This window comes from Sorex araneus, chromosome 1, assembly GCF_027595985.1.
Source record: "Sorex araneus isolate mSorAra2 chromosome 1, mSorAra2.pri, whole genome shotgun sequence".
NCBI lineage: Eukaryota > Metazoa > Chordata > Mammalia > Eulipotyphla > Soricidae > Sorex > Sorex araneus.
Window position 1 is genome coordinate 427,913,407 of NC_073302.1, and position 26,407 is coordinate 427,939,813.

The following is a 26,407-nucleotide window of genomic DNA, read 5'->3' on the forward strand; positions in this document are numbered from 1 at the left end:
CAGAGGAAGTTGCCTGGGATAGAATGAGACATGGCATAAAGATTTTGCAGTAGGGACCAGAGCAGTAGTACAACTGGTAGGGCATTTGCTTGTATGCAGCTAACCCAGGTTCAACCCCTGGTATCCCATATGGTCCCCCAAGTCAACCAGGAGTGATCCCTGAACACAGAGCCAGGAGTAAGCCCTGACCACTACCAGATCCAGCCCTAAAGCAAAAAGAGAGTGGGAATACTGGAAGGAATTGTATATCTGTATAATTACATCATGTTGCATAGTAGGAGAATTTGAGTGTTATTCTGAGAACGGGTAATCTCACTAAAGTATTTCAAGCATATAACCGACTTAGTTCAAACTGCAGTTAAAGAAATCACTCTGCAAAATGAATTAGAGATGCAAACCTGGAAGAAATAAGTTGGGACAAGGAGCTGCTCTAGCAATCTAAGCAAGCTATAATAAGATCTGAATATAAGCAAGGCCAGCATGAATGGAGAGGAGGAGATAGATTGAAGAGAGTTTGAGGGGAGGCGGAGAGACATGGTGGATACGGCACTCACCTTGCACTCAACAGAACCCTGGTTTGATCCCCAACACCGTATATTGTCCCATTAGCCCCTCCAGGGGTGACAGAAGTAACCCCTGAACCGTGTGTGTGTGTGTGTGTGTGTGTGTGAGAGAGAGAGAGAGAGAGAGAGAGAGAGAGAGAGAGAGAGAGAGACAGAGAGAGAGAGAGTTTAAGGAATCAAGGAGAGGCAGGATTTACTACTTCATTGGGCTTGTACAATTGGGTAATTTATAGAAAATATAAAGAGACTACTTAGGGTTAGAGAGGGATATAGGGAGAAGGTAATGAACTTATTTTCAAACATAAGTTTGGGACTGGAGAGACAGTACAGCTGGCAGGGCACTTGCCTTGCACGCAGCAGACCCGATTCTATCGCCAGTACCCCATGGGGTACCCTGAGCTCAGGAATGATCCCTGAGCACTGCCAGGTGGGGCCAAAAACAAAAATATCAAACGTAAGTTTTAAGGAATAGCTATCCAGAGTATAGTTTGATCCATGGCTCTGAACTTCAAGGTAATCTAAAGTCAGGCCATAGATGTGCAGGGTCCAGGGATGTGGCTAAGGTGAGCCCATGTCTTGCATGTATGAGACTTTGGGTTTGAGCCCTAGCATGTCCCTAACCCCCGACATCACTGTCCAGCATCACTAGGTGTGACCACCAACACACCCCAACATTTTTTTAAAGATTTATAAATAAATTTATAAGATTTATTAGGGTAATTTTTAGAGATTAGGTGAGGAGAGGGCATGAATAAGTGCAGAAATAACAGAGAGAAGAGAGCCATACGGACTATCCACATTTAAACATTGTGATTCAAAGGAGCAGTCGGAAAAATAGGAGAAACCCCAGCAAACAATGTTGTGGCATTAGAGTATAGAGTTTTCCGGAAGCGAGTCATGTATAGGGTTTTTGGGTTTTGTTTTTGTTTTTTGGGGCCACACCAGGGGATACTAGGACTTCTGACGCTGCGTTCAGATATTCCTCCTGGCAGAACTCAGGACTGACTATATGGTATGCCCTACCCACTGTACTGTCTCTCCAGTGGCGGGGAGTTTAATGTAATTTCGTTTAATGTAATTTTAGTTTTAAACTTAAAAATGTTTAATGTAATTTAAGGGTACAGAAATTTGTCTTTTGCATTCAGGAAAATATTAATGATCTTGGATGAGAGTCACGGTGGGATAATAAGCTCTGTGACTACACTTTTTTAGGGGATTGGGGGCAGCTCACCTGCAGTGCTCAGGGCTTACTCCTGGCTCTGTGTTCAGGAATCACTCCTGGCAGTCTCAGGGACCATATGGGGTTTTGGGGATTAAACCCCAGTCGGCGGTGTGCAAGGAAAGCACCTTTTCACCTTTTAACGCTCAGTGAGAGAAGCTCATTGTTAACCTCTAGCTTCCATTTGTCAGGAAGAATTAGGCTCCAATGATGCCACAGGTTTCTTTTATTTCTACTGTATGAGCTGAGGAAATGCTTGTATCTTTTCACTGCTGAGAATAGTCCAGCTATACTGAGAAGTGACTAGTTACCAAAGAAACTTTTGAAGTTCTATGACAAAATGGTCCCCAGCTGCCTGCTCAGGTTAATGTATCATGTTTTATTTCTTCAGCATGGACGGATTTCGACTGGTGAAATTAAATGAGGTCATCCGACAAGTGGATATTGTTATTACTTGTACAGGTATGATTATGGCCTATGAAATGAGAGATGGCACTTTAGAACACTTTCATGGGACAAGTGAAGAATTCCTGAAAGTGTTCTGGAAAATTCAAGCTCTAAAAGTCAGAAATCATGTATGTTCACAAAAGCAGCTGATTTTTTTACAATTTTGCTACTTCATTAGCACTCTAACCAGAAAACATCACTACGTCATCCCTAAAAGAAAGTTTCTCTCCACCTCTTTTGTTGTTGTTGTTTTGTTTTTGTTTGGGGGCCACACCCAGCTGTGTCCAGTACTTACTGCTGGCTCTGTGCTCAGGAATCAGTCCTAGTAGTGCTCTGGGAACCATATGTGATACCAGGGATTGAACCCAGGTTGGCTATATACAGGGCAAGTGCCTTACCGCATGTGTTATCTCTCCAGCCTTCTGTCCTTCTTTTTCCTTTTTCTTCGATTTGGGGCCAACTCCACGGTGCTCAGGGCCTACTCCTGGTTCATTGCTCATGGGGTCCCGGTGTTGCCAGGAAGGAAACTCAACCGCTAGCATGCAAAGCATGCAGTCCAGTCCTTTGAGCTGTCTCTAAGGTCCTCACTGTCAGTTTTAACCTTTCTGTATTTCCATTTATTCTCAGCTATCTAAGAGGAGGCTAGAGATGATTTGGAAAGTCTACTCTTAAATTTGTTGCATATTCTTGCATGTGGCCATCCCTGGTTTCTTTCCCAGCACTTCATACAGTCCCCCAAGAATTGCCAGGTATAAATAACCCTGAGCACTGCTGAGTGTAGCCCAACCCTTCCTCCACAAAAAAGAAATATATTGAATTCTTATTTTACCTTTAAAATTTTATATCTATCTCTAGATATTAGATATATATAATGCACACACACGCACAAACACATAGAGGTATATATACTATGATTAAGGCAAGTCTAGAGGAAGCACCTTTAGAGAAAGAGGGAAAAGTAGCTGTGCTCATTTTCAAAGAGGTCAGTTTTAGGTTTTATTGTTGTTATTTTGGGGACACACTCGAAGTGCTCAGGGGTCATGTCTAGTGGTACTTGGAGGGCTGTATGTGGTAGGGGGATTTGAACCATTGTCTCAGCTGCAAGGCTAGAACCTCTTGTCGTACCTCTGGCCCTTTCTTTGTCAGGAGAGAGGGGCAGCCACACCCAGCAGTGCTCAGAATTTACTTCTGGCTCTGCCGTCAGGTGTTACTCCTGGTAGAGCTCAGGGAACCATATGGAGTGCTGGGAATCGAACCCAGGCCACATGCAAGGCAAGCACCTGCCTGCTATACTATCTCTCTGGCCCTTTTTTAAAAAAACGTTTTTTATTTTCACCTGGAATCAAACCAGTTGGCCACTGTCTCTCCATCCCTCCACCGCTCACCACAACCATTTTTTTTTTTTGGCTCTTTGTGTCACACCTGGTGATGCTCAGGGCTTACTCCTGACTGCACTCAGGCATTACTCCTGATGGTGCTCAGGGGACCCTAGGGGATGCCACAGATCAAACCCAGGTTGGCAACATGCTAAGCAAAAGCCCTTCTTACTGTTCTGTTACTCTGGCCCCCCACAACCAATTTTGAGTTTTAATAGAAATGTGAAGAAAAAGTTACTTACCTTGGACTGAGATACTAAATCATAATGCTAGAACCGTAATGCACTAAACCATTAGTTTTCTTTCATAATTTTATTTTAGAGGCCAAAAATATGAATATTTAAAAATAAAAACATATTTGTAGCCTCAGGGAAAACTGGGGGCAGAAAAGAGGGACTATAAGAAACTATTCTTGCTTCACATCAATCCCTTCAGTTTTTGGTTTTTAATAGCTTTATGGAGATGTAATACACATATCATACATTTCATGAGTTTGTTTTTGTGTTTGGATCACACTCTCTGGTGCTCAGGGGCTCTGCTCCTAAGAGTGATCCGTGGAGGTGCTTAGGGGACCTTATACGGTGCCAGGGGTTGGCAGAGTGCAAGAAGGCAAGCGCCTTAACCCGTATACTACATCTCCGACCTCTCATTTTACCTATTTCGAGCTTACCATTCAGTATTTTCCTGCAGATTCACAAGGTTATATGGCCATCAATACAAACTAAATTTCTCATTGAGATATAATTCTCATACCATAAAACCTGCCCTTTTAAAATTGTACACTGTAGTGGTTTAGTAAAATTGTGCAATGCCTCTAATTTTAGAACATTTCCGTCATCCCAGAAAAGAAAACATACTCTTAATAGTCACTCCTCTTTTTGTCCTCTACCTTTTTCGCAGCCCTTGGCAACCATTAACTCCTCTGTATACATTTTCTTATTGTAGACATTTCATATAAATGGAATCATAACAGTATATCATCTTTTGTGGCAGGCTTAATAAAAATTGCATAATGTGTGGTTGGAGCCATGATACAGTATGTAGGATGCTTGCTTTGAATGCGGCCAGCTTGGGTTCAATTCCTGGCATCTCATATGGTCCCCTAGCACTGCCAGGAGTAATTCCTTACTGCAAACTGGGAATAATCCCTGAGAACAGCCAGATGTGGCCAGGAAAAAACCCAATTTGCATAATGTTTTAAAAATTCATTTATATTGTAGCAAATGTTCATATTTTATTTTTATTGCTATTCTGAATAATATACATATTAAGGATATGCGACATTTTATTCATTCATCAGTTGGTGGACACTTGAATTATCTCTTGGGTATAATAATTCCTTCAAGTGGAATTATTGAATCATATGGTAACTTTTTGTTTGTTTTTGGGCTACACCCAGCGGTGCTCAGGGCTGACAGACTCTGCTCAGGGATCACTCCCAGTGGAACTTGGGGCACAGTAAGGGATCAGTCCCCAGTTGGCCTTACTCTCTGTACTCTCTCTCCAGCCCCCAGTATCTTCACATTCTTGCCAGCACTTATTATCTGTCTCTTTTTATTATTATTATAGTCATCCTAGTAGGTGTGAAGTGGTATCTCATTGTGGCTTTGATTTGCATTTCCATGATGACTAATGATATCAAGCATCTTTTCTTGTGCACATTCGCACATCTTCATTTGCTCATGTTCTTTTGAGAAATGTCTATTCAGATCCTTTGCTCATTTTTAACTTGGGTTCTCTGATCTCTGTTATTGAGTTGCAAGAGTTCTTTATAATTCCTGGATACAAGTTCTCTGTCAGATACAGGATTTGCAAATATTTTGTACTATTCGGTGGTTGTCTTTTTACTTCCTTGGAGGTGGTATTTTTTGCACAATTTTTTTTTAAATTTTGATGTAGCTCAGTTTATTTTATTCTTCAGTTTCTTATACTTATAAATGTTATACCTAAGAATCATTGCCTAAGCTCACAAAGACTTATTCCTGTGTTCTGATAAAAGGTACATAGTTTTGGCTAGTAAATTTAGATCTTTGACCCATTTTGAGTTAAATTTTACATATGGTGTCAGGTAGGGGTCCCACGTGATTCCCTCTCATGTGACTAACTCTCCTCTTTTTAAGGTAACAAGAATGTGGTAACCAGAGAGCACTTGGACCGGATGAAGAATAGTTGCATCGTTTGTAACATGGGGCATTCCAACACAGAGATTGATGTGGTAAGATCAAGTGACTCATCATTTGGGACTTATTTTTCTTTTCTGTCCACCCCTAAAAGCAGACTAGAAAAGAAAAGAACAGGGCCAGAACAATAGTCCAGCGAGTAGGGCACTTGCATTGCACACAGCCCACCTGGGTTGTTCCATTCCCAGCATCCTATATGGTCCCCCGAGCCCCACCAGGAGTGATCCCAGAGCCACCAGCCATCCAAACTATGACAATCTGGCAAAGCTTTCCACACTCCATTCGTTTACTAGCCTTATGGTTTGTGCTTATGGACACTCAAACCCTTTTTTGTTTCAGTTAATCATTTTGGTGGTGGTGGTGGGCAGGGAAGGAAGGGGTGTCTTCAAGTCAGTGCTCAGGAGGCCTAGGCCCCCACCAGGGATTCTCTGCTTACTTGGCCAGTGGTTCAATGCAAGGACCCAGGGGTGTGATGCTACTCTAGGGATCTCCCTGGGCCTCCCCAGAAGTGCTCCACTCACAGTCCCTCAATTCTTTTATTTTATTATTATTATTATTATTATTATTATTTGCTTTTTGGGTCCCTCAATTCTTTTAAATGATAGTTTTCTTCCACACAAACTTTGACACTTACTTATGCTGTGGGTTGTTTGATCATGGGGCCTGAGAGGTAGTACAGCAAGTAGGGTGCTTGCCTTGCACATGAACGACCCGGGTTCAATCCCCAGCATCCAGAATGGTCCCCTGAGCACCACCTGAGTACGAAGCCAGGAATAAGCCCAGAACATCGCTGTGTGTGGCCCAAAAACTGAAAAGAAAAAGGGGGGGGGAAGCAGTTTTATCTTTATGTTTAGGATTGAGAACAAGGTAAATTCAAAACTACAAAAATGATTCTAAATGTGAGCTAGTGTAGAAGTCAATATTCTGTTGTTTTGAGTTTTATCAGAAAGGTGAGATGAGTAGGTAAGTCCAAGGGAATACGTCAAGGGAGAGAGATCTGTAGGCTGGGATTCAAGTATAGTTTGGAGATTATCAAGTATGGTGGGTTTTATTTCTTACACACTTTCTTTTTCTTTTTGGGTCATACCCAGCGATGCTCAGGGGTCACTCCTGGCTCTGCACTCAGGAATTACCCCGGCCGTGCTCAGGGAAATATGGGATGCTGGGAATTGGACCCAGGTCGGCCGCGTGCAAGGCAAACGCCCTACCCGCTGTGCTATCACTCCAGCCCCTATTTCTTACACACTTTGAACCTTCTCTCCCTTCTTACTTCACAGAGTTTTGTAATTGGTTCTATTTGTGTCACAGTCAATTCAGTAGCTATGTTTCTCAAACCTGAAAACGTGGTTCCCTAATTTGTTTGTATTCACCATTGAATTTTCCAGTCCAACATAATATGTGGTCCTGTAAATAACCCAAACTAATGGAAGTATTACTCTTTTCAGACTTACCAGAGTACCTCTCAGTCTGACTTTCACTCTGGTTTTAATTTTTCGTGACTTTTTCTTGTTGTCATTTGGTTGTCTGTTTGGGGGCCCGCACCTGACAGTGCTCAGGGCTTATTCCTGGCTGTGTGCTCAGATCACTCCTGGTGGACTCTGGAGACCATGTGGGATCAAACCCAGGTCAGCCCCCTGCAAGGCAAGCACCCTAGATGCTATACTATTGCTCTGGCCTGTTCTTGGCATTTTGCGACACAGCTGTATTTCTCTCTGGGTAAATGCCTCAAGCAAACATGCTGTCATCTGTTTCAGCATTTCCAGGTAAGAATCAATTGATCTATTGAGAGCCTATTGGATAATATCCAATTTATTTTATTATTTTGGGGGGGAAAAAGCTCTTGGGCCACAACAGTCAGTGGTCAAGGGTTATCCCGACTTTGCACTTAGGAATCACTCCTGGAGGGATTGGGGAACCATATGGAATTCCAGGGATGGAACCCAGGTTGGCTGCATGCAAGGCAGGCACCTATCCACTGTATTTTCTCTCCAGCCCTATAAAATCTATTTTAGAAGGTTTCTTTTTTTTTAATTCTATGCTCTGTTCCTCTGTTACCAAAAATAGCAGCAAAAACAACCTACCATAGTCTGTTTCTTCCCTTGAGATTTCTAAGTAGTATGACTATTACTCTGTGTTACTATGATATTTTGCTTGCAATGAATAATTTAAGTTGATTGTTTTGTTTTGTTTTTGGATCATACCAGTGTTGCTTAGTATGTACTCCTGGCTCTGGGCTCAGGGACCACTCTGGTAGGGTTCAGGGGACCATAAGGGATGCCGGGGATCAGACTGGGTCAGCCGCATGCAAGGCAAATGCCCTGCCCACTGTTCTACTGCTCTGGCCTCTAGTTGTTTGTGTCTGCTACATTTCACTAAGGTAACACACTGCCCCTTTACTAATGGTCAGAGTTACTGTGTTTCTAAACTATGTAGCATATGATTGTCTTCTGGATTAATCTACTTACAGAGCCCCCAGATGGGAAAAAAATCTGTAGCACTCTCCTTGCTACAAAGAAATATTGAGTAAAGGGAGGGGAAGGAATTAGTTTTTCCATGTAAATCTCCAAGAAATCCTAAAATATTCCCATGCTAGAGTGATAATACAGTGGGTAGGGCATGTGCACACGCCTGACCCAGGTTCATTCCCCTGCCCCAGCATGTTCCCCCAAGCATCACCAAGAGTGATTCCTGAGTGCAGAGCCAGAGGTGCCAACCTTTAGCATTGCTGAGTATGACTAAAAATAAAAAGATTATTCCAATGCATTTATTTCATTGTTTCTTTCATTATGATTACCCCATGCAGCATTGTTCTTCCTTATTTTTCAATTGGGAAACTAAGAAGTTGAGTACATTGTTCAGTTGTATACATTGTGGGGTTTGTTTTTTTTTCACTTTTGCTATTGTTGAACCACCCCAGCAGTGCTTAGGCCACACCTGGTGGTGCTTGAGGGCCACCAGTACTGTACTCAGTTTAGCTCTGGCATCCATGAGGGTCTGGGGATCAAACTCAGTACCAAGCACCTGCAAAGCCGTGCATTCTAATCCTGGAGCTATCTCTATGACACTCATATGCATTGTTTAAAAATTAATTTAGGGGTTTAGAGAGCTGGTACAGTGGGTAGGGCACTTGCCTTGCATGCATGCAGCCAACCTGGGTTCAATCCCCAGCATCCCATATGGTCCCCTGGACCCCCAGGAGTGATTCCTGAGTGCAGACCTAGAAGTAAGCCCTGAGTCAGCTGGGTATGGCCCCAAAACAAAAATCAAAAAATTAATTTGCAATCTAAAGTATAGGTTATTGTGATGGTTGTTGTTTTTTAACTTCTGGTTCAGTTGATTTGTTTTGCTTAGCTGCATATTATACTAGAATCACCTTGCAATTTTTAGATTAGCTACAAATTATAATCATAAGCTCTCCTCTGAAGGCAGTCCAGACATAAATAAATCTCTTGGGAGATTTTGCCTTCAATCACAAATATTTGTTGTGTGATTGATGTATGCCATGTGCTATTCAGGTTGCTTGAAAACAATGAACAAATAGGAAAAGAGTCCTTTTAGTGAGAAGAAAGACAAAAACAGTAAGTAAAAGTCACAGTATGTTAGAAGGTGAAAACACAGGGAGGGGGCGTGAAAGATTCTGGGAAGGCAAATCAGGGGTTCTAGACTATAATTTTAAATACAGGAGACTTATATCTTGTATCTTAAGTTTATTTCTTATCTCTTGTTTCATTAAGAAGGTAATGTGTATCCAGAGAGGTAGCACAGCAGGTAAGGCACTTGCCTTGCACAAAGCTGACCCAGATTCAATCCCTGGCACCACGTTTGGTCCACCGAGCCCGCCAGAAGTGACACCCTTAGCACAGAGCCAGGAATAAGCCCTGAGCACTGCTGGTGTGGCCACGAAACAAACAACAGCAACTAAACAACAACAAAGAAGGTGATGTTTGTGTAGGCTTAGAAGGTTTTCTGTGTGAATGTTTAAATGCAGAGCATTAGCGGGAAGGGCCAGAGCAAAGGCAGGCATGTGCCAAGTCTGTTTGTTGATTGCTGTGACGCCGCCCAGCATGGCTGAAAGAGGCAGGGGAGACTGAAGATGATGTTAGAGAGGTTATGGCCAGATTTCCCGGGGACTCCAAGGTCATTGTAAGAACTAGTTATATTCCCGGGGCTGGAGAGATAGCACAGCGGGTAGGGCGTTTGCCTTGCACGCGGCCGACCCGGGTTCAAATCCCAGCATCCCATATGGTCTCCTGAGCATGGCCAGGGGTAGTTCCTGAGTGCAGAGCCAGGAGTAACCCCTGTGCATTGCCAGGTGTGACCCAAAAAGCAAAAAAAAAAAAAAGAACTAGTTATATTCTGCGAGAACGTGGCAGCAATTACAGGACTATAGCAACCTGACTCCCATTTTACAAGTGTAATATTGGAGCTGGAGAGATAGTCCAGAGGGCAAGGCTCTTGCCTTCCATGCAGCCAGTCTTGATCTTCAGCATCCTGTATGGTCCCCCAAGCACCATACAGAAGTGATTCATGAGTGCAGTGCCAGGAGAACCCCTGGGTCCAATGTGACCCAGAAACAAACCAAAAGTAGTTTGACCGTGACCTTTATCTTCTCCCTCTACCCCACCCCACCCCTTCCCTTTGTTGTTCATTTGTGACCCAGGGCTGCACATACTTCAATTAGGGTATTATTTACATGTCCTTTGCAGTGCTCACACACGTGGTAAAGCACTTTTTGTTTGGGCACAGGGAGATCACAAACAGCAGTGCTGCTAGGATCACACTTAACATGAAGGGTGGGGCCGGGGATCAAATTCTCAGCTTCCAGCCTACAAGGAGGTGTTGTACCACTGAGCCATCCCAGGCCCCAGGGACAGTGTTTATTATACACCCCAGTGTTTATTATACACTCCAGACTGCAGTGTAGAGCCTACATCTACTATCTGCAGGTGTTGTTGAATAACCACTCTCATTGTCATCCACGGACCATCCCTCTGAAAGCCTTCTGAACATCTCTCTCTGTGGGCCATTTTATTTATTTATTTTTGTTTTATTTTATTAGTGAATCACCGTGAGACAAAGTTACAGACTTACAGGTTTTCATGCTTACGTTTCAGTCATACAGTGATTGAGTGCCCATCCCTCCACCAGTGCCCATTTTCCACCACCAATGGTCCCAGCATCCCTCCCACCTCCCCCACCCTGTCCCCTTCACCCCACCCTGGCTCTGTGGCAGGGCATTCCCATTTGTTCACTCTCTCTTTTTGGGTGTTGTGGTTTGCTACAGAGGTGTTAAGTAGGCATCTTGTTCGGTCTATAGTCTATTTTCAGCCTGTATCTCCCATACCTAGTGGGCCCACCTAGCCTAGCACCCTTTGCTTGGTGATCCCTTCTCTATCAGAGTTGCTTCTTCACTTAGCATGTGAGGTCAGCTTCCAAGCTGTGGGGTACTCTTCTTGATACTTATCTCTACTATTCTTGGGTGTTAGTCTCCCATTCTGTTACTTTATATTCCACAAATGAGTGCAATCTTTCTATGTCTGTCCCTCTCTTTCTGACTCATTTCACATAACATGATACTTTCCATGTTGATCCACCTATATGCAAATTTCATGACTTCATCTTTTCTAACCGCTGCATAGTATTCCATTGTCTAGATGTACCAAAGTTTCTTTAGCCAGTCATCTGTTCTCAGGCACTTGGGTTTTTTCCAGATTCTGGCTATTGTGAACAGTGCTGCAATGAACATATAGGAGCAGATGTCACTTTTACTATATATTTTTTGCAATTCTAGGATATATTCCCAGAAGTGGTATTGCTAGATCAAATGGGAGCTCAATTTCTAATTTTTTGAGAAGCACCCATACTGTTTTCCAAAAGGGCTAACCCAGTCGGCATTCTCTGTGGGCCATTTTAATTCAGCATCATCTGCCTAGACAGAAGACTTGCTTACCTGTATCAGATGGAAGCCTGTGTGAATGTAAGCATCGCAGTTGATGAGATCAGACCTTTAGAGACCCACTCTTTAAGTAAGCTTTGCTAGCCAAAGAAATACTGCCTGGAACTTGCTGTTGCCTCAGTCCTTTGCAGGATTAGAACCATAGTTGTTGCTCCTTAAAAAATGGTCTATGGAGCTGGAGCAATAATACAGCATTTGCCTTGCACGGGACCAACCCAGGTTCAATTCCCAGCATCCCATATGGCCCCCTCAGCACTGCCAGGAGTAATTTCTGAGTACAAAGTAACCCCTGCGCATTGCCAGGTGTGACCCAAAAAGAAAAAAAGATGGTCTATGTTCAGAATCTGTCCAGAATCATACAATAACTGATTATATAAGCATGTGTAGTAACTGGTTCATTTGCAGTGCAATATATAGATCTAGTTTGAAAAAGCAGTTTGCGTAGGGAACCTTTTTTTTTCCTACTAGATTGCTTGGTGACTATAAGTTCACAGTAAAGACAATTGATTGTCTTTAAGAGAAAATCTTATAGAATTGCTCAGCAGAGGAAACCCTTTTCTCAAGAGGCTTGACAGACTACCAGGTAGATTTTATTAGGTTATTGGAACTACTCGAAATAATTTTAAAAATAATTTTAATAATTTTAAAGCCAACCCCACTGGTCTCCTGCTTGCATCATACTCATCCTCATTCTCCACTAAGTTACACCTACTAGGAACTTATTTCCTTCCTTTCTTTTTTCCCTTCCTTCCCCTCCCTCCCTTCCTTACAAGGATATTCATGATTGAGTTTCAGGCGTACAATGTTTCGTGTCTCTCCCTCTCTTTCAGACCCATTTCACTCAATATAATACTCTCCAGGTCCATCCATGTAGGAGCAGATTTCATGACTTCATCTTTTCTTATGGCTGTAGTAGTATTCCTTGATCCACTCATCTGTTCTCAGGCGCTTGGGTTGTTTCCAGATTTTGCATATTGTGTATAGTACTGTAAAGAACATAGGAATGCAAATGTCTCTTCTGCACTATGTTTGTTGGCATTCAAGGTATATTCCCAGAAGTGGAGTGGTTGGGTCATGTGGAAGCTCAATTCCTAGATTTTTGAAGGATGTCCTTATTTTCTTACAAAAAAGCTAGACCAGTTGACATTCCTACCAGCAGTGAATGAAGCTGTCTTTATCCAATGTCCACACCAACACTGGTGGTTGTGGTTCTGTATATTTTCTACACTGGGGGTGCTAGTCTCTGTGGTATGAGATATTATCTCATTGTTTTGATTTGCATTTCCCTGATGGTGATAAAGAGTACTATTTCATGGGCCTTTGGCCAATTGTATTCCTTCTTTGAGGAAGTATGTATTCATCTCTTTTCCCCATTTTATGATCGGGTGGGTACTTTTTCTTGTAGTTATAACAAAACTTTACATATCTTGAATATTAGTCATTTGTCATATAAGTGGTGGGCAAATAATTTCTCCCAGATTGTGGGCTGTTTTTGTGTCTTGGTCATGATTTCCTTTGAGATGCAAAAGCTTTTCGGTTTAATGTAGTCCTATTTGTTTATCTTTGCTTCCACTTGCTTGGTCAGTGGCCTTTCCTCCTTAAAGATGCCTCTAGCTTCAGTGTCATGGAGAGTTCCGCCTATGTTTTCCTCTGTGTACCTTATGAATTTAGGTCTGATATCAAGGTCTGTAATCCATTTTGATTTGGCTTTTGTGCATGCTGCTAGAATCAGGTTTGGGTTCATTTTTATTTTTTATGTGGCTAAACAGTTTTCCCATCACCACTTATTGAAGAGGCTTGATCCATTTCCTTGATCCATTTCATATATATTACTCCTCTTTAGAAAGTTAACTGACCACATATCTGAGGGTCTGTCTGTCTCTGAATTTTCAATTCTATTCCGTTGGTCTGAGTACTTTATTCCAGTACTATGATTACTACTGCACTGTAGAATAGTATGAAGTTGGAAAAAGTTATGCCCACCCACCTGTCCCCTTTTTTCCAAGGATTACTTTGGCTATTTAGGGATTTGAGAACCACTCTTGACACTGCTCAGGGATCAAACCCAGGTCTCCAGCATGTAAAGCAAGTGCTCCAACCTATTAAGCTCTCTCCTGACCCTTTTTTTGTTATCAGGGGGTGAGGGTGTGTCATCATCTTATCTATACTGTTTTCTTTACTCACATGCCTCAAATCCAATATGTACTCTGTAAATGATTGCTGTATAATAGTTTATTTGTCTGAAACTATTATTTAGCACAACTTTTCCATCTTGCCAGTTGAGCCAGTATGTCACTTTGGAATCTGGTCTATTTTAAGTGTGGTCCATTGGAAAAAAAAGTTGTGGTCATAAGTCTAAATCTGTGAAAACCATCTGATTGCTGCTGTTCATAAATGTTTGTTTTCTTAATACCCAATACAAAAAGAAAGGCGGGTATTTTTTTCTCATTTTCCCCCCACTTCATTTAAACACTGCTGTTTACAAAGTTGTTCGTGATGATTTGTTACAGGCATTCAGTATTCCAACATCAGTCCCACCACCGCTGTCACCTTCCTTCCACGACCGTCTCCCTTTTTCCAACCACCCCTCACAGCCTGCCCCCATAAGCAGGTCCACAGCAATTCATTTTTTTCTTTTTGCTTTTTTGGGTCACACCCAGCAATGCTCAGGAGTTACTCCTGGCTCATACACTCAGGAATTACTCCTGGCGGTGCTCGGGGGACCATATAGCATACTGGGAATCGAACCCGGGTCAGCCACGGTTAAGGCAAACTCCCTACCCACTGTGCTATCACTCTAGCCCCACAGCAGTTTATTTGATATTACTTGTAATGGTCAATGGAATGATCAAAAAAAAAAAAAAACACCACTTCAGTAGAAAATAGTTACATCTCATTCAGGGGACATTAAGTGCTTGTTGAGGGTTGACTAAGCTGGTGTTGCTGGTTGAGCCTTCTGTGTTAATGCTTTTGTTAGTCAAACTTATTTGGCTTCTACATCACATTCCCAGCCAATCTGGTGTGCTCCTTCTGGGATGTTAGTATTGTAGAGTTTGGAGAGTTGGGGCATCTCCTAAAGGCTGCTCACTCTTGCAAAGCTTCTGTAACTGTAGGGTAGACCACTGTTACTGAGAAAAAGGAGCCTCTTTAAGAACGCAAGAGCAGACTTGAGGCTCAAGATGGCGGGCCGTGTATTAATGAATCTGGAGCCCACTTACCTCATGCCACTCAGCTCTCTGTCTCCTTCTCTGTGTCTGTCCCAGCTCCTGCAGACTCTGTGCACACTGTATTACTCTGCTCTTGTTTGCATGTTGCTTTATAAGTGTTTTAAAGACTTTCTCCCCCACCTCCCATGCTTATTCTTTTGGGTCCTCGACTAAAGTGTGAGTCTTTTGAAAGCAGAAACTTCACTTGCTTCTGTGTTTCTCATAGTCCCTTTCACGGCGCTGAGCAGGGAGTGGGTGTGCAGTGTCCGTAGTGAAGTGACAACCTGAGGAATCCCTCCCTGGCTGGTCTGATGATTGAACTCCCTGAAATGGGGGCCAGAGTGAAAGCGCAACAGGAGGAGCACATGTGCTACGTGCTAGCAGCCCCACATCACTGGGAATGACAGAGCAGAGAGCCACCATGCTTGGCCCTAAAACAAAACAAAGCAAAACAGACTACAATAAATTCCCTGAAATGAAACAGTTCTTTTTTTGGGGGGGGAGGGTTCACACCCAGCGATGCTCAGGGGTTACTTACTCCTGGCTCTGCATCTCAGGAATTATTCCTGGAGGTGCTCGGGGGACCATATGGGATGCTGGGAATCGAACCCGGGTCGGCCGAGTGCAAGGCAAACGCCCTATCCGCTGTGCTATTGCTCCGGCCCTGAAATGAAACAGTTCTAACCCACCCAGGACAGGTGTGGCATGTTGGTTGCTCCTCTCAACTTGCTCTTGAACAGTTCCCTTCATCATTTCTCCTTCCTCACGGTGGGACTAAGCATGGCTGATGATGTACTTGCTGTCTGTGTTCCAGGCGAGTCTGCGGACACCAGAGCTGACCTGGGAGCGAGTCCGATCCCAAGTTGACCATGTAATATGGCCCGATGGCAAAAGGATAGTATTGCTGGCAGAGGTAAGAGACTCCTCACCTAACGGGACTTGTTTCCATCCCTGGGCCCCTCCTGCTCATACTTGCAGCTACTTCTGAAGGAGTTTAACTTCTTTACCAACAGCTTTTACATCTAATTATGCAGGGTCTTTTCATTCAGCAATTAAGAACCTCTCCTGGCTTCGCACTTTCTCCCAATTATCCCATCTCTCCTTGTCACTCTCTTTGCAGGTTGAGTCAGATAATGACTCTTGCTCTGGAAAGAAATAATGGATAGAACCAGTGCTCCTTGAGTGATGCTTACAAAGAGATAATGTCATTTGTGGGTTGATATAATCAGTAAGCACAAAATGTTCCTGGTGTGTGTGATGAAGACTAGCAGACAGTCTCTTCAAGAACATGTCTTTGATAGATTCCCTGTTTCTGCGTGTCCATTCCCCTAAATTTAGCCACATGTGTAGTATGTACCCAGCTACATATTGGTTGTGTAATATTTCCCCATCCTGGTTTATTCCACTTCAAACATACACCTTTTTTTTTGTTGTTTTAGGTAGAAGGAGTGCAGATTTGGAGCCATATTCACTGTGCCCAAGATTTAATTCTGGCTCTCTGCTCAGGGGTCACTCCTGACGGTGCATAGGGGATTATATGTAGTGCCAGAAATAGAAGCTAGGTCAGCTGTATGCAAGGCAATTGCTTTACCCACTGTATTATCTCTCTCGCCCCCTCCTTTTCAAACACTTTAAACACAGAATACAGGAACCAGAGAAATAAGGAAAGGGGTAAGAAGTTTGCTTTGCATGCAGCCATACTGGTTCAAATCTCTGGTACCATCTGTGATCCCCCAGGAGTGATCCCTAAGCACAGAGCTAGGTGTATGCCCTGAGCACTGCTGGGTACAGCCCTAAGACCAAAAAAGTAATTAATTTAATAATACAGAATACAAAAATGTAGCAGATATACAGTCTTCATCTACAAGTCTTTAAATTCACGTTTGAATATTTTCACTCTTCTCTTCATCTTTTCTCGCCTTTACTCACCTCTTCTCAAATACTTATTAATGTACTTGGAGAAGAACTTCATTATTTTTCACACAAAAGGAACATACATGAGGAGCAGATAGGCAATTGTTAAATGTCTATTAACTACTTGGACATGAGCCTGACTTATTTCTAGTTTCTTTGGAAGGTCTCATCCAGTTATGACAAAAGCCAGCACCTTGACTGATTTTTTTACTACTATCGTTTCCATGCACAGGGGTTACTCCTGGCTCATGCACTCAGGAATTTTGAGAATCGAACCCGGGTCAGCCGTGTGCAAGGCAAACATCCTACCGTTGTGCTATCAATCCAGCCTCTATCGTTGAGTTTTAGAAAAAGAAAGAAAGAGGGGCTGAAGTGATAAACAGTGGGTAGGGCGTTTGCCTTGCACGCAGCCAACCTGGGTTCAATTCCCAGCATCCCATATGGTCCTCCGAGCACTGCCAGGAGTGATTCCTGAGTGCAGAGCTGGAAGTAAACCCTGTGCATTGCCGGGTGTGACAAGGAAGGAAGGAAGGGAGGGAGGGAGGGAGGGAAGGAGGGAGGGAGGGATAAGGGAGGGAGGGGGAGGGAGGGAAGGAGAGAAGGAGAGAGAGAAGTGGCTGTGCTTCTTAGGGAACAAAATACCAAAGGTAGTCTTCTAGTCTTTTCCTATTTTCTGGGTCTTGTACTTTTGGAACCATGCCCTTGAGATACAAGACTGCCCTTGAGTTTTGTGAGAACCAGCCGAGAGAAAAACATCATAGCTTCCTGAATACTGAAATATCTCTCCTCCCAACCTGGAGAGATTGCTCCTGGATTTAACCAGGTCATGTAAGGAAGGCCTTGCAAAGGAATGCCAGTCCCTTTGAAGGAGAACAGGCTGCTGTAGCTAGTAGATAACTCAAGAGAAATTGACCCTTTCTGGGCTGGAGCCATAGCACAGCGGGGAGGGCGTTTTCCTTGCAAGATGGTGACCCTGGTTCTATCCCCAGCATCCCCTATGGTTTCCTAAGCACTTCCAGGAGTGATTCCTGAGTGCAAAGCCAGAAGTAATCCCTGAGTATTGTCCGGTGTGGCCCCAAAAAGCCAAAATAACGAAGAAAGGAATTGACCCTTTCTTTGCATAAGCCTATCAGAAGTCTTTGCATAAGACAGTATCATGTGACTGTCTCTTCCAGAGATCATCTCTTCGTCCTGTATCTCTTTGTCTTCAGATTTTCCAGTTGTTATGGTTTTGCTAAAATGCCAGTCAATTCAGTTGTTGATTGTTCTCCTGCTTTTTTCTAGTAGTGTTGTTTGGAACATGGGGTTGGAAAAGCACATTTATGCTCTGTCTTTATTCCCCAGAGGCCTCAGATGTTGTCCTAATCACTCACTTCCTAACCCTTGCTCCCCAGGGCCGTCTGCTAAACCTAAGCTGCTCCACTGTGCCTACCTTTGTGCTCTCAATCACCGCTACTACTCAGGTAAGGTTTCCAGAGTGAGGAATCCATGGCCACAAAGGGGTCTAGCCTTCTGGGATTCCCTGGGCCAAGGGCAGGTGGTTGTGGATGGCACATCAGTATCCGTCTCTCCGCTTTTTTAGGCTCTCGCCTTGATAGAGCTTTACAATGCTCCAGAGGGTCGCTATAAGCAGGATGTCTACCTGCTGCCTAAGAAAATGGGTAAGTATGCAGTAATCTTCCATTCCCGTAGTTCCAGATCAGAATACATGAAGTTTGGGGAATGACATCTCTTACAGATGGGGAAGGTGTGGGAGAGGAAGCTACTGTGATTTTGTTAGGTAAAAGCCACATTCCTAGTTCTCCCACTTGACATCACATTTTCCACATGGATTACCCTGTTGAAACCATCGTGCATAGCTATAATTTGGATTACATGATTGTGACTTTTAAATATTCTCTCTCTTAAGAGTATCTTAAGAGTATATGTAAGAACCTTAAACTAGGAAAAAATCTTCCTGGAGAATGAACCACCACCTACCTGATGACATCTAACTTATTCTAGTTCCACGCTGCTGAATAGCTCCTCCGAAACTTTTCAGACCCAGCAAGGCTTCCCACGCTATATCTTTTAACCCGGGCACTGCGCTTTCAGGGCAGAAGAAAGATTCTCAGTAGCATTTTTGTGAGTGTTTCATATAAGGGAAATGTTAAACTGTCTTAAATTTTCAAAGAACCTGCCTTAAGCACTTGAACTGATACAGTGTTTGTAAACTCCCAAGGCAACTCTTCAAAGTGAACATATTTTCTCTTTCACCTACACATTGGAAGAACAGCCCATGTTCTGATTAAATGTAATTAAGTGAAATTAGGGAGGTTAAACACATGCATAGAGAATGACATAAAAATAATATATATAATAGATTCTGGTAACAAAATGTAAAAAGAACCCCCATAGGAATTAAGGGTGCTGGACTGGAGCGATAATATATTCAGGCAATAAAGTGTAAAAAGAACCCCGTAAAAACTAAGTGTGCTGAAAGCCAAGTGAGCAGTATAGTATCCTTTGTTGTTCCTTTCTGATTGCCCCAGCTGTTCATTTTCCTGAGGGACTCAGAGTGTGGAGTCCAAGACAAAACACATGTTGAAGCGTCCCACTGTTTTAGTCCCCCTGCTGTCTGTCTCAGCCTTTCTTTTAGATCTTAAGGTCTTTGCTGCTTTCATCTTTTATCTCTCCCCCGTCTACCTGGGGAGAAGGGAAGTTTCAAGACAGGTAGCTTGTAAGGGAGCACTGGGCTTGAAATGCAAGTAATGGGCTTCGAAAGCACGGGGCTTAAAATGCAAGCAACCATCACGGGAAATGAGAGTCAGTGAGCATAAGTTGAGCATTTTTCATTCACCTCCAAGAATTCGCTCCCATCCAGCCTTTGAAAACTTAGCCTCTTTCTAAAGAGAAGAGCCAGCCAAGAGACAGGACGCTCACACCAGTTTCTGTGGTCTGTTCCAGATGAGTATGTGGCCAGCCTACACCTGCCCACCTTTGACGCCCACCTGACAGAGCTGACAGATGAGCAGGCCAAGTACCTGGGACTCAACAAGAATGGGCCCTTCAAGCCTAATTACTACAGGTGCCTAAGACTCCCCGAAAAACAAGGAACCTTGGGTGGGGACGAGTTCCTGCATTGGAATTGTTCTTTGTGTCCATTATCATTTTTCCACAAACTCAGAAAAATCAACATACTCCCCACTCAATACCACTCCCAAAGTATTCTTTCAGGCCTTCACTGGGCATGGGTGCCCCCCTTCCTGAATTCGGCTGTCTCCATTTCATCTTAGGGATAAAACGTTTTACCTTTCAACAGCGGGGTTGGGGGAGGGTGCAGAAACAATTGCCCGTCTTTCTGACTGAAGTGCAAAAGCACCCCAGTGATCTATCCTTCCCAGATACTCCAGAAAGGTCCCTGCCTTCCTGCTGTTCCTTTAGGCGGGATCCTCCTGTCCCAGAATCCCCTCTCGCTGATAACATCAGGATCTCATCTTTCTTTGTCTCTCCAGGTATTAAGTTCCTGAAACTCAAGCCTGATGAAGTTTTAAGGAACAGAACTCCAAGTCTTTTCTCCACTCCTATACAGGAAAGAACCCAGCAAGCTGCTTCTTCAATCAGCTGCCCGCCATGCTCATTCTATATTTTAGGTTTATTTATTTATTAAAATCCGGAACCCTGTTCCTATTGCCTTGGCCCGGAGTGTGGTTACTGCCCCAAGGGCCAGGAAAGCCACAGAAAACAGACTGCAGAAGGAAAGAAATGGGGCAGCCATTCCCAGTGCATCTGTGACGTCATTCCTCACTGACTGATTCCTCAGCAGCGGTCAGTTTTATCTTTCGTCCAGGTTCAGGAGATAGTCCAGAGATTCCAGACTCCTTGGGATATCCTGGAATAAATTTTAGCAACTGCCTTTCTCAGCTTTAGCCTTTTCCCCAGTGAGGCCTTTTAGAAGCCACAGAATTCGCATGGCCTGGGCTCTCGGCTTTGACCCTCACTGTCACTGCCTTCTTTATCAAATGGCTAGAAAGGAAGGAGTGTTAGGCTTTGGCAAACTACCATACCAAGAACTCAGCTGTGCCTGTGCTTCCTGGGAGTTCTCTTCCCTGCCCAGGACTCATTTCTCCTCCTTGAATATGTCCATTTTCACATTTTGTGGTTCCAAAAAGAATGTGCCTCCATTATTTCCTCAGCAGCTCTGGTGTTTGTCAGACATGTGCTTTGCCATCTTTCTAACCCAACTAAGAAACTCTGCCCAGGAAGTGGGGGCTCAGCCCCTTTCCTAGAGTTTTGTTTCCCTCAGTACCTGGATGCTTTTCCCAGAATGCTTCCTCCTGATACACAGTCACTTTTTGAAAAGGAGGGCTTATTGAGAAACACTGCTTCCTGCAACTTCCTTACAGCCTAAAACTACTTCTGAAACTGAGCAAGGAAAGGCATGCTTCCCAAGGCATCTGGAATGGGATAGGGCTTTCTGAACCCACAAGACCTTAAAGAAACAAACAGAATATATTTCTTTTCTCTCTTAAGAGGGGCTTTTTTGCATCTCAGCTGAGTAAGCTGGATAAGAGATGAGATGGCAGTGTCCACTATCCAGATGAAAGTGTCTAAGGGTAGTGTGACCAATTTGAACCCTTCTCAGACATTTATCCCTTTGGGCATTGCTATTGATGAAACAGAGCTAAAGTGTCTGCAATTTAACCTGTGGTGTTACTTCTCTGCTGGGAATTCTTTTTATGTTCTGCCCGCTTCCTCTTTAGGATTCTGTGTTTTAGAAGTAGTTTCTTGCATAACTCCAGCATTACAAAACTTAATAAGGGCTGGAGAGATAGTACAGAGGTTAAGGTACTTGCCTTGTACATGGTTGTTTGATCCCCAGCACCACATATGGTTTGCCGGGCACCACCAGGAGTGATCCCTGAGCACAGAACCAATAATAAGCCCTGAACATTGCCAGGTTTGGCTCCCCAAAATAAACCAAAAAGGTTAATAATTTGAGCAGCCTGAAATTTTAATTTCCTACTGGAAGGCTGAGCTATTAAGGGTTTCACTGAGATCAGATTAGTTCAAAGAGTTCGTCTACAGTGAACCTAGGAATTTTGAACAAAATAAGTCCCTTTTTCCCCTGCTAAAGTTTTTAACACCCACAGGTTGTTTCCCCTTTATTTTTTTCCCCTTCCTATCCTGATTTACCTCAATCTCAAGATTAAAGTGACTCCAAGAAGCTCGGATCACTAGAACCGTCCTACCTTGAGTCACCCCTCAACATCCACCTTCTCTTGCTCTTTGTCTTCAAGGCTAGTCTGGAGGTGACCTTCCTTTCAGAGGTCGGGAGAGGTAAACCTTGAGGAAATAACTGTTTGCCTACAAAATAGCATGTTGGCTCAACCCCTAAAATCTGTTTCCTCAGTGGCCATATATCTTAGCAAGTGCTGCAAAAGTGCCTCATGCTTGGCTATATTCATTTATGAGGAGAATCATAAAGGCTCCTCTGAGCCCCTCAGTTCTTCCTCTAGCCTACCCAGTTCTGGTTTGTGTTAATAATTGGATCCCTCCTAAAAAAGATTTAGGTCTCTCTTCCTATATCCAGAGCAAATTCTGTTAGGCAGTTAGCAGAACTCTAGACTATTCTGCTCTTTGATCGAAAATCCTAACCTGTTTCTTAGCAAAGCCTGGCCCTCCTGGGAGTTAACTGCTTACTCCTGCTACCAGCGCTCACTCCTCCTTGCTCGAGTGAAGGCACCGTTCAAATCCAAAAGAATCCGCTTCGGGCTTCCCAATTAGATTGCCAGTGTTGCTGCTCATGGTGATGTATTTGCCTCTGAGTTTCAGATGACCCTTCCTCCTTTCTTAGGGGCTCCTGTAAGCAGCCATTAAGAAAAAAGGAAGCCGAGGCAACCTTACTGTTGGGATTTAGTCATTATTTCCTCTAGCCTTGAAGTCAGAGCAATTGTGTCTTCCTATAAGCTCTCCCTTCAGATGAATCTTAGCCATCAGGAAGCTCGGGAAAGAGTCACCATCATTTTGTATGTAGCCCTGGCCTGTGGGATACTTCATTTTCTCTACAGTGAATTTGTAGAGACCACCCACTGGCTCTGGGCAGTCTGTTTTGCCTTCTTAGTGGAAATACTCTTTGTTCCATTAAAAAAGAAAAATATTAAGATATCCAGTCTACCTTCCCAGGGGTGGGGGGCACATCCTCATCCCCCCACCATGCAAGCACGGCTCCCCAAGGCCACACACTCCTGTAAAGCTTTTGTGCTGCTTGGCTTCCCTCTGAACAGATCAGAAATTGCTGCTCCTGTGGTTTTTCTCAAAATTAACTTTGTCATGGTTTTAAAAAAGAAATCAAAATGCATTGTTGCGTTAAACTTTTTTTTTAATAAAGGAAAATTACAGAAAGAAAATAGGCAACACCAGCAAATTATATGTGGACAAGTTCTAAACTATATATACATACATACATATATATTATATATATATATATAAATCATCTAGTTGTCTTTGTCATCTTATTGAAAGGATATAAAACCTCTAAGGATCGCCATTTCTGAGAGGCTCTTTGAAATCTTTATGTCTAAGTGATTGTATTAGATCAGCAATAATGACTATGTAATCTCAAAAGAAAAATAAAATATTCTTAAAATGGATTTTTGCTGTGAAAGTATTCCTTGCTTCTGTGAACTAGAAATTGAGAAATGAGAGAAGTCTTGGTGCAGCAGGCTGGAGAGACAGCTTGAGGGCAAGGATATGAAAAGAAAAAGCAATAACCAGATGGTATGTTTGATGTGAACTTTATATTCCTTATTTCATGATGGTCATTCCACTAATATGTCCAACCTTCCCCCAGTTATCAGTGAAAGGATATTGCTCTTAACCCAGGAGAGTTATGAAGTGTAGACATAAGGCAAAGAAAGTAAATCCTGGGGCTATAGCAATAGTACAGCGGGTAGGGCGTTTGCCTTGCACACGGCTGACCAGGTTTGATTCCCAGCATCCCATATGGTCCCCCGAGCACTGCCAGGGGTGATTCCTGAGTGCAAAGTCTGTGCATCGACGGGTATGACCCCAAAAAAAGCAAAAAAAAAAAAAAAAAGTAAATCCTGGACCCAGAGTAAGAGTTTATCGGTAGGGCATTAGACTTGAGTTCAATGCCTAATATCCATATGGTCTCCCAAGTATCTGCCAGGAGTAATTCCTGAGTACAGAATCAGGAGTAACCCCCGAGTATTGCCTCTCCCCCTCAAAAAAAGAAAGCAAATCCTGGTTTTAGGTCCCACCAGCTTCCGTGACTGGGAGTCAAAAGATCCAGGCACCCAGGACATGGCAACCTTCAAGTAGAATGAGGTGAATCTGGTAGAGATCTTTATTTTATTTGGGGGCCATACCCAGCAATGCTCAGGGCTTACTCCTGGCTCTGCATTCAGAGATCACTCCTGGCATTGCCCAGTGGACCATATGTGGTTCCATGGATTGAATCTGTGTTGACTGTATACAAGGCAAGCACCTTACCCAGTACACTATCACTGGTCCTAGAGTAGCCATTTTTGAGTCACTTTCTGATAGCCACCTATAGTTGACAACCTAAACTAGTTAATCCTATATGCAAGATACTTTCTTCCTTATCAGAATCTTCTTTGACTTTTGTTCATCTAAACTAGGACCAGTGGACTAAAACAATCTGGGCAGTTGGTAATAGTTCAGAGCTAGGGCTGAAACCGTAGCTGTTGACAGGCTTTGCTGAAAGTGTTTGCTTCTCTTGTGAAGGTTCTGGGTCTTAACTTTACAGTCGCAGGCTAATCTCAGGCCACTCACTGGTCTGCAGTTTTCTCTGTTTCGTGACATTAGGGAAGAGCATATAATTTCTTGTTCTGTTTCTGGCCCACAACCTGCAGTGCTCAGGTCTTACTCCTGGCTCTTCGCTTAAGGAATCACTCTTGGCAGTTCTTAGGGGACCATATGTGGTGTCAGGGATTGAACTGGGATTGGCCATGGACATGACAAATGCCTTAACTCCTATACAGATGCTGGTTCCCAAGAGCATATCCTTTGAGTTAGGCTGACTTGATCAGCTCTGCTATTTACAAGTTGTGCAACTTTACCAAGTTATATAGCTATTCAGAGTCTCAGTTTGCCTGGGGCTGGGGTGTGCTATTAAATGTATAGGGCTTATCTCCTAGGGTAAGGATTCAATGGTCTGATTTAATTTGGGGGAGGAGGTTGGTTGTGGACCATATTCATTGGTGTTCAGGATATGCTTCTTGCTCAGTGCAGAGTCACTCCTGGCAGTGGTTGGGGAACCATGAAGTGCCAGGGATCAAACCCAAGCCTCCAACATGCAGAACATGCACTCCAGTCCTTTGAGCCTCTCTGGCCCCTGATTTAATTTATATGCTATTTAATAGGGTCACATCAGGCATATTACTCCAAGTGTCAGTGCAAATGCCTAGTATCGGTGAGGCCCTGAATTAGCTCCCCAACTCTGCAAGGCACCCCGAACACTGCTGGGATATGGTCCTGGTGGCTCCCAAATACCGCAATGTGTGGCCCAACTTTTTTAAAACCTTAGGGCCAAAGAGATAGTACAACTGATAGGGTACTAGCCTTACATGTGGTCCTTCCAGGTTCAATCCTGGCAGCCTGTGGTCCCCTGAGCAACACCAAGAGTAATCCCTGAGTGCAGAGCCAGGAGTAAGCCCTGAGAACCACTATATGTGCCCCCCAACACACACACACACACACACATACACATACACACATGAACACACAATCCTTTTAAAAATGTGATTTGAAGGCTGGAGTGATAGGTGGTACAGTGAGTAGGGCATTTGCCTTGCATGCGGCCAACCCGGGTTCAATTCCCCAGCATCCCATATGGTCCCCCGACCACCGCCAGGAGAGATTTCTGAGTGCAGAGCCAGGAGTAACCCCAGTGCATTGCCAGATGTGACCCAAAAAGCATAAAAATTAAAATGTGATTTGAGGATTGGGAGAGAGCTTAAAGGACCAGAGTAAATGTTTTTCATGCCGGAGCTCCAGGTATGATCCCTAGCTGTTTAGACTCTTGAGGATTCTTCCACACGCATACACCCAGAAAATGCTCTTCAAGACCAGGCACACACTAGGTACTACATAAACATCAATATCTATTCTCAGTCTAGAGCCCTGTGGCCTCATTACACCCAAACCATTCCTTCGTGAGGAAAGGAAAGGATTCTATTCTACTGCATTATCCCAAGTGCTTGATTATCCTAGGTATCTTAAGGTATTTTTCCAGATTATTTTAAAATGTTTTAGGTCAAAGGCATCTTTTTTGGGGTGGCTGTTTAGGATGGGGATATGGCTCAGATATGTGAGCCCTGGTTTCAATCCCTGGCACTACAAAAGTAAAGCAGAACCCTTATATGAGAGAAATGGCTCTTCTATTGAAACCTAATTATACCTCCAACTATCCTCCAGTAGGCTCAGTATACAAGAATTTGGGGACAGGGGCTGGAGAGATAGCACCGGGTAGGGCGTTTGCCTTGCACGCGGCCGACCCGGGTTCAAATCCCAGCATCCCAT

At 43.5% G+C, this 26,407-nt stretch overlaps 1 protein-coding gene across 4 annotated transcripts in view; it reads left to right on the forward strand.

Moving 5' to 3' along the window:
- AHCYL2 (adenosylhomocysteinase like 2) overlaps positions 1-23,493 on the forward strand; it is a 189,015-nt gene extending 165,522 nt beyond the window's left edge. For all 4 annotated transcript variants that reach the window (XM_055123900.1, XM_055123901.1, XM_055123902.1 and 1 more), the window contains exons 11-17: positions 2,174-2,244; positions 5,726-5,820; positions 15,762-15,860; positions 18,256-18,324; positions 18,444-18,522; positions 19,808-19,928; positions 20,356-23,493. In XM_055123900.1, coding sequence (XP_054979875.1) covers positions 2,174-2,244; positions 5,726-5,820; positions 15,762-15,860; positions 18,256-18,324; positions 18,444-18,522; positions 19,808-19,928; positions 20,356-20,362 — 541 coding nt within the window. In that variant the 3' untranslated portion in view covers positions 20,363-23,493. The remainder of the gene's footprint in view (positions 1-2,173; positions 2,245-5,725; positions 5,821-15,761; positions 15,861-18,255; positions 18,325-18,443; positions 18,523-19,807; positions 19,929-20,355) is intronic.
- Positions 23,494-26,407: the final 2,914 nt, after the last annotated feature.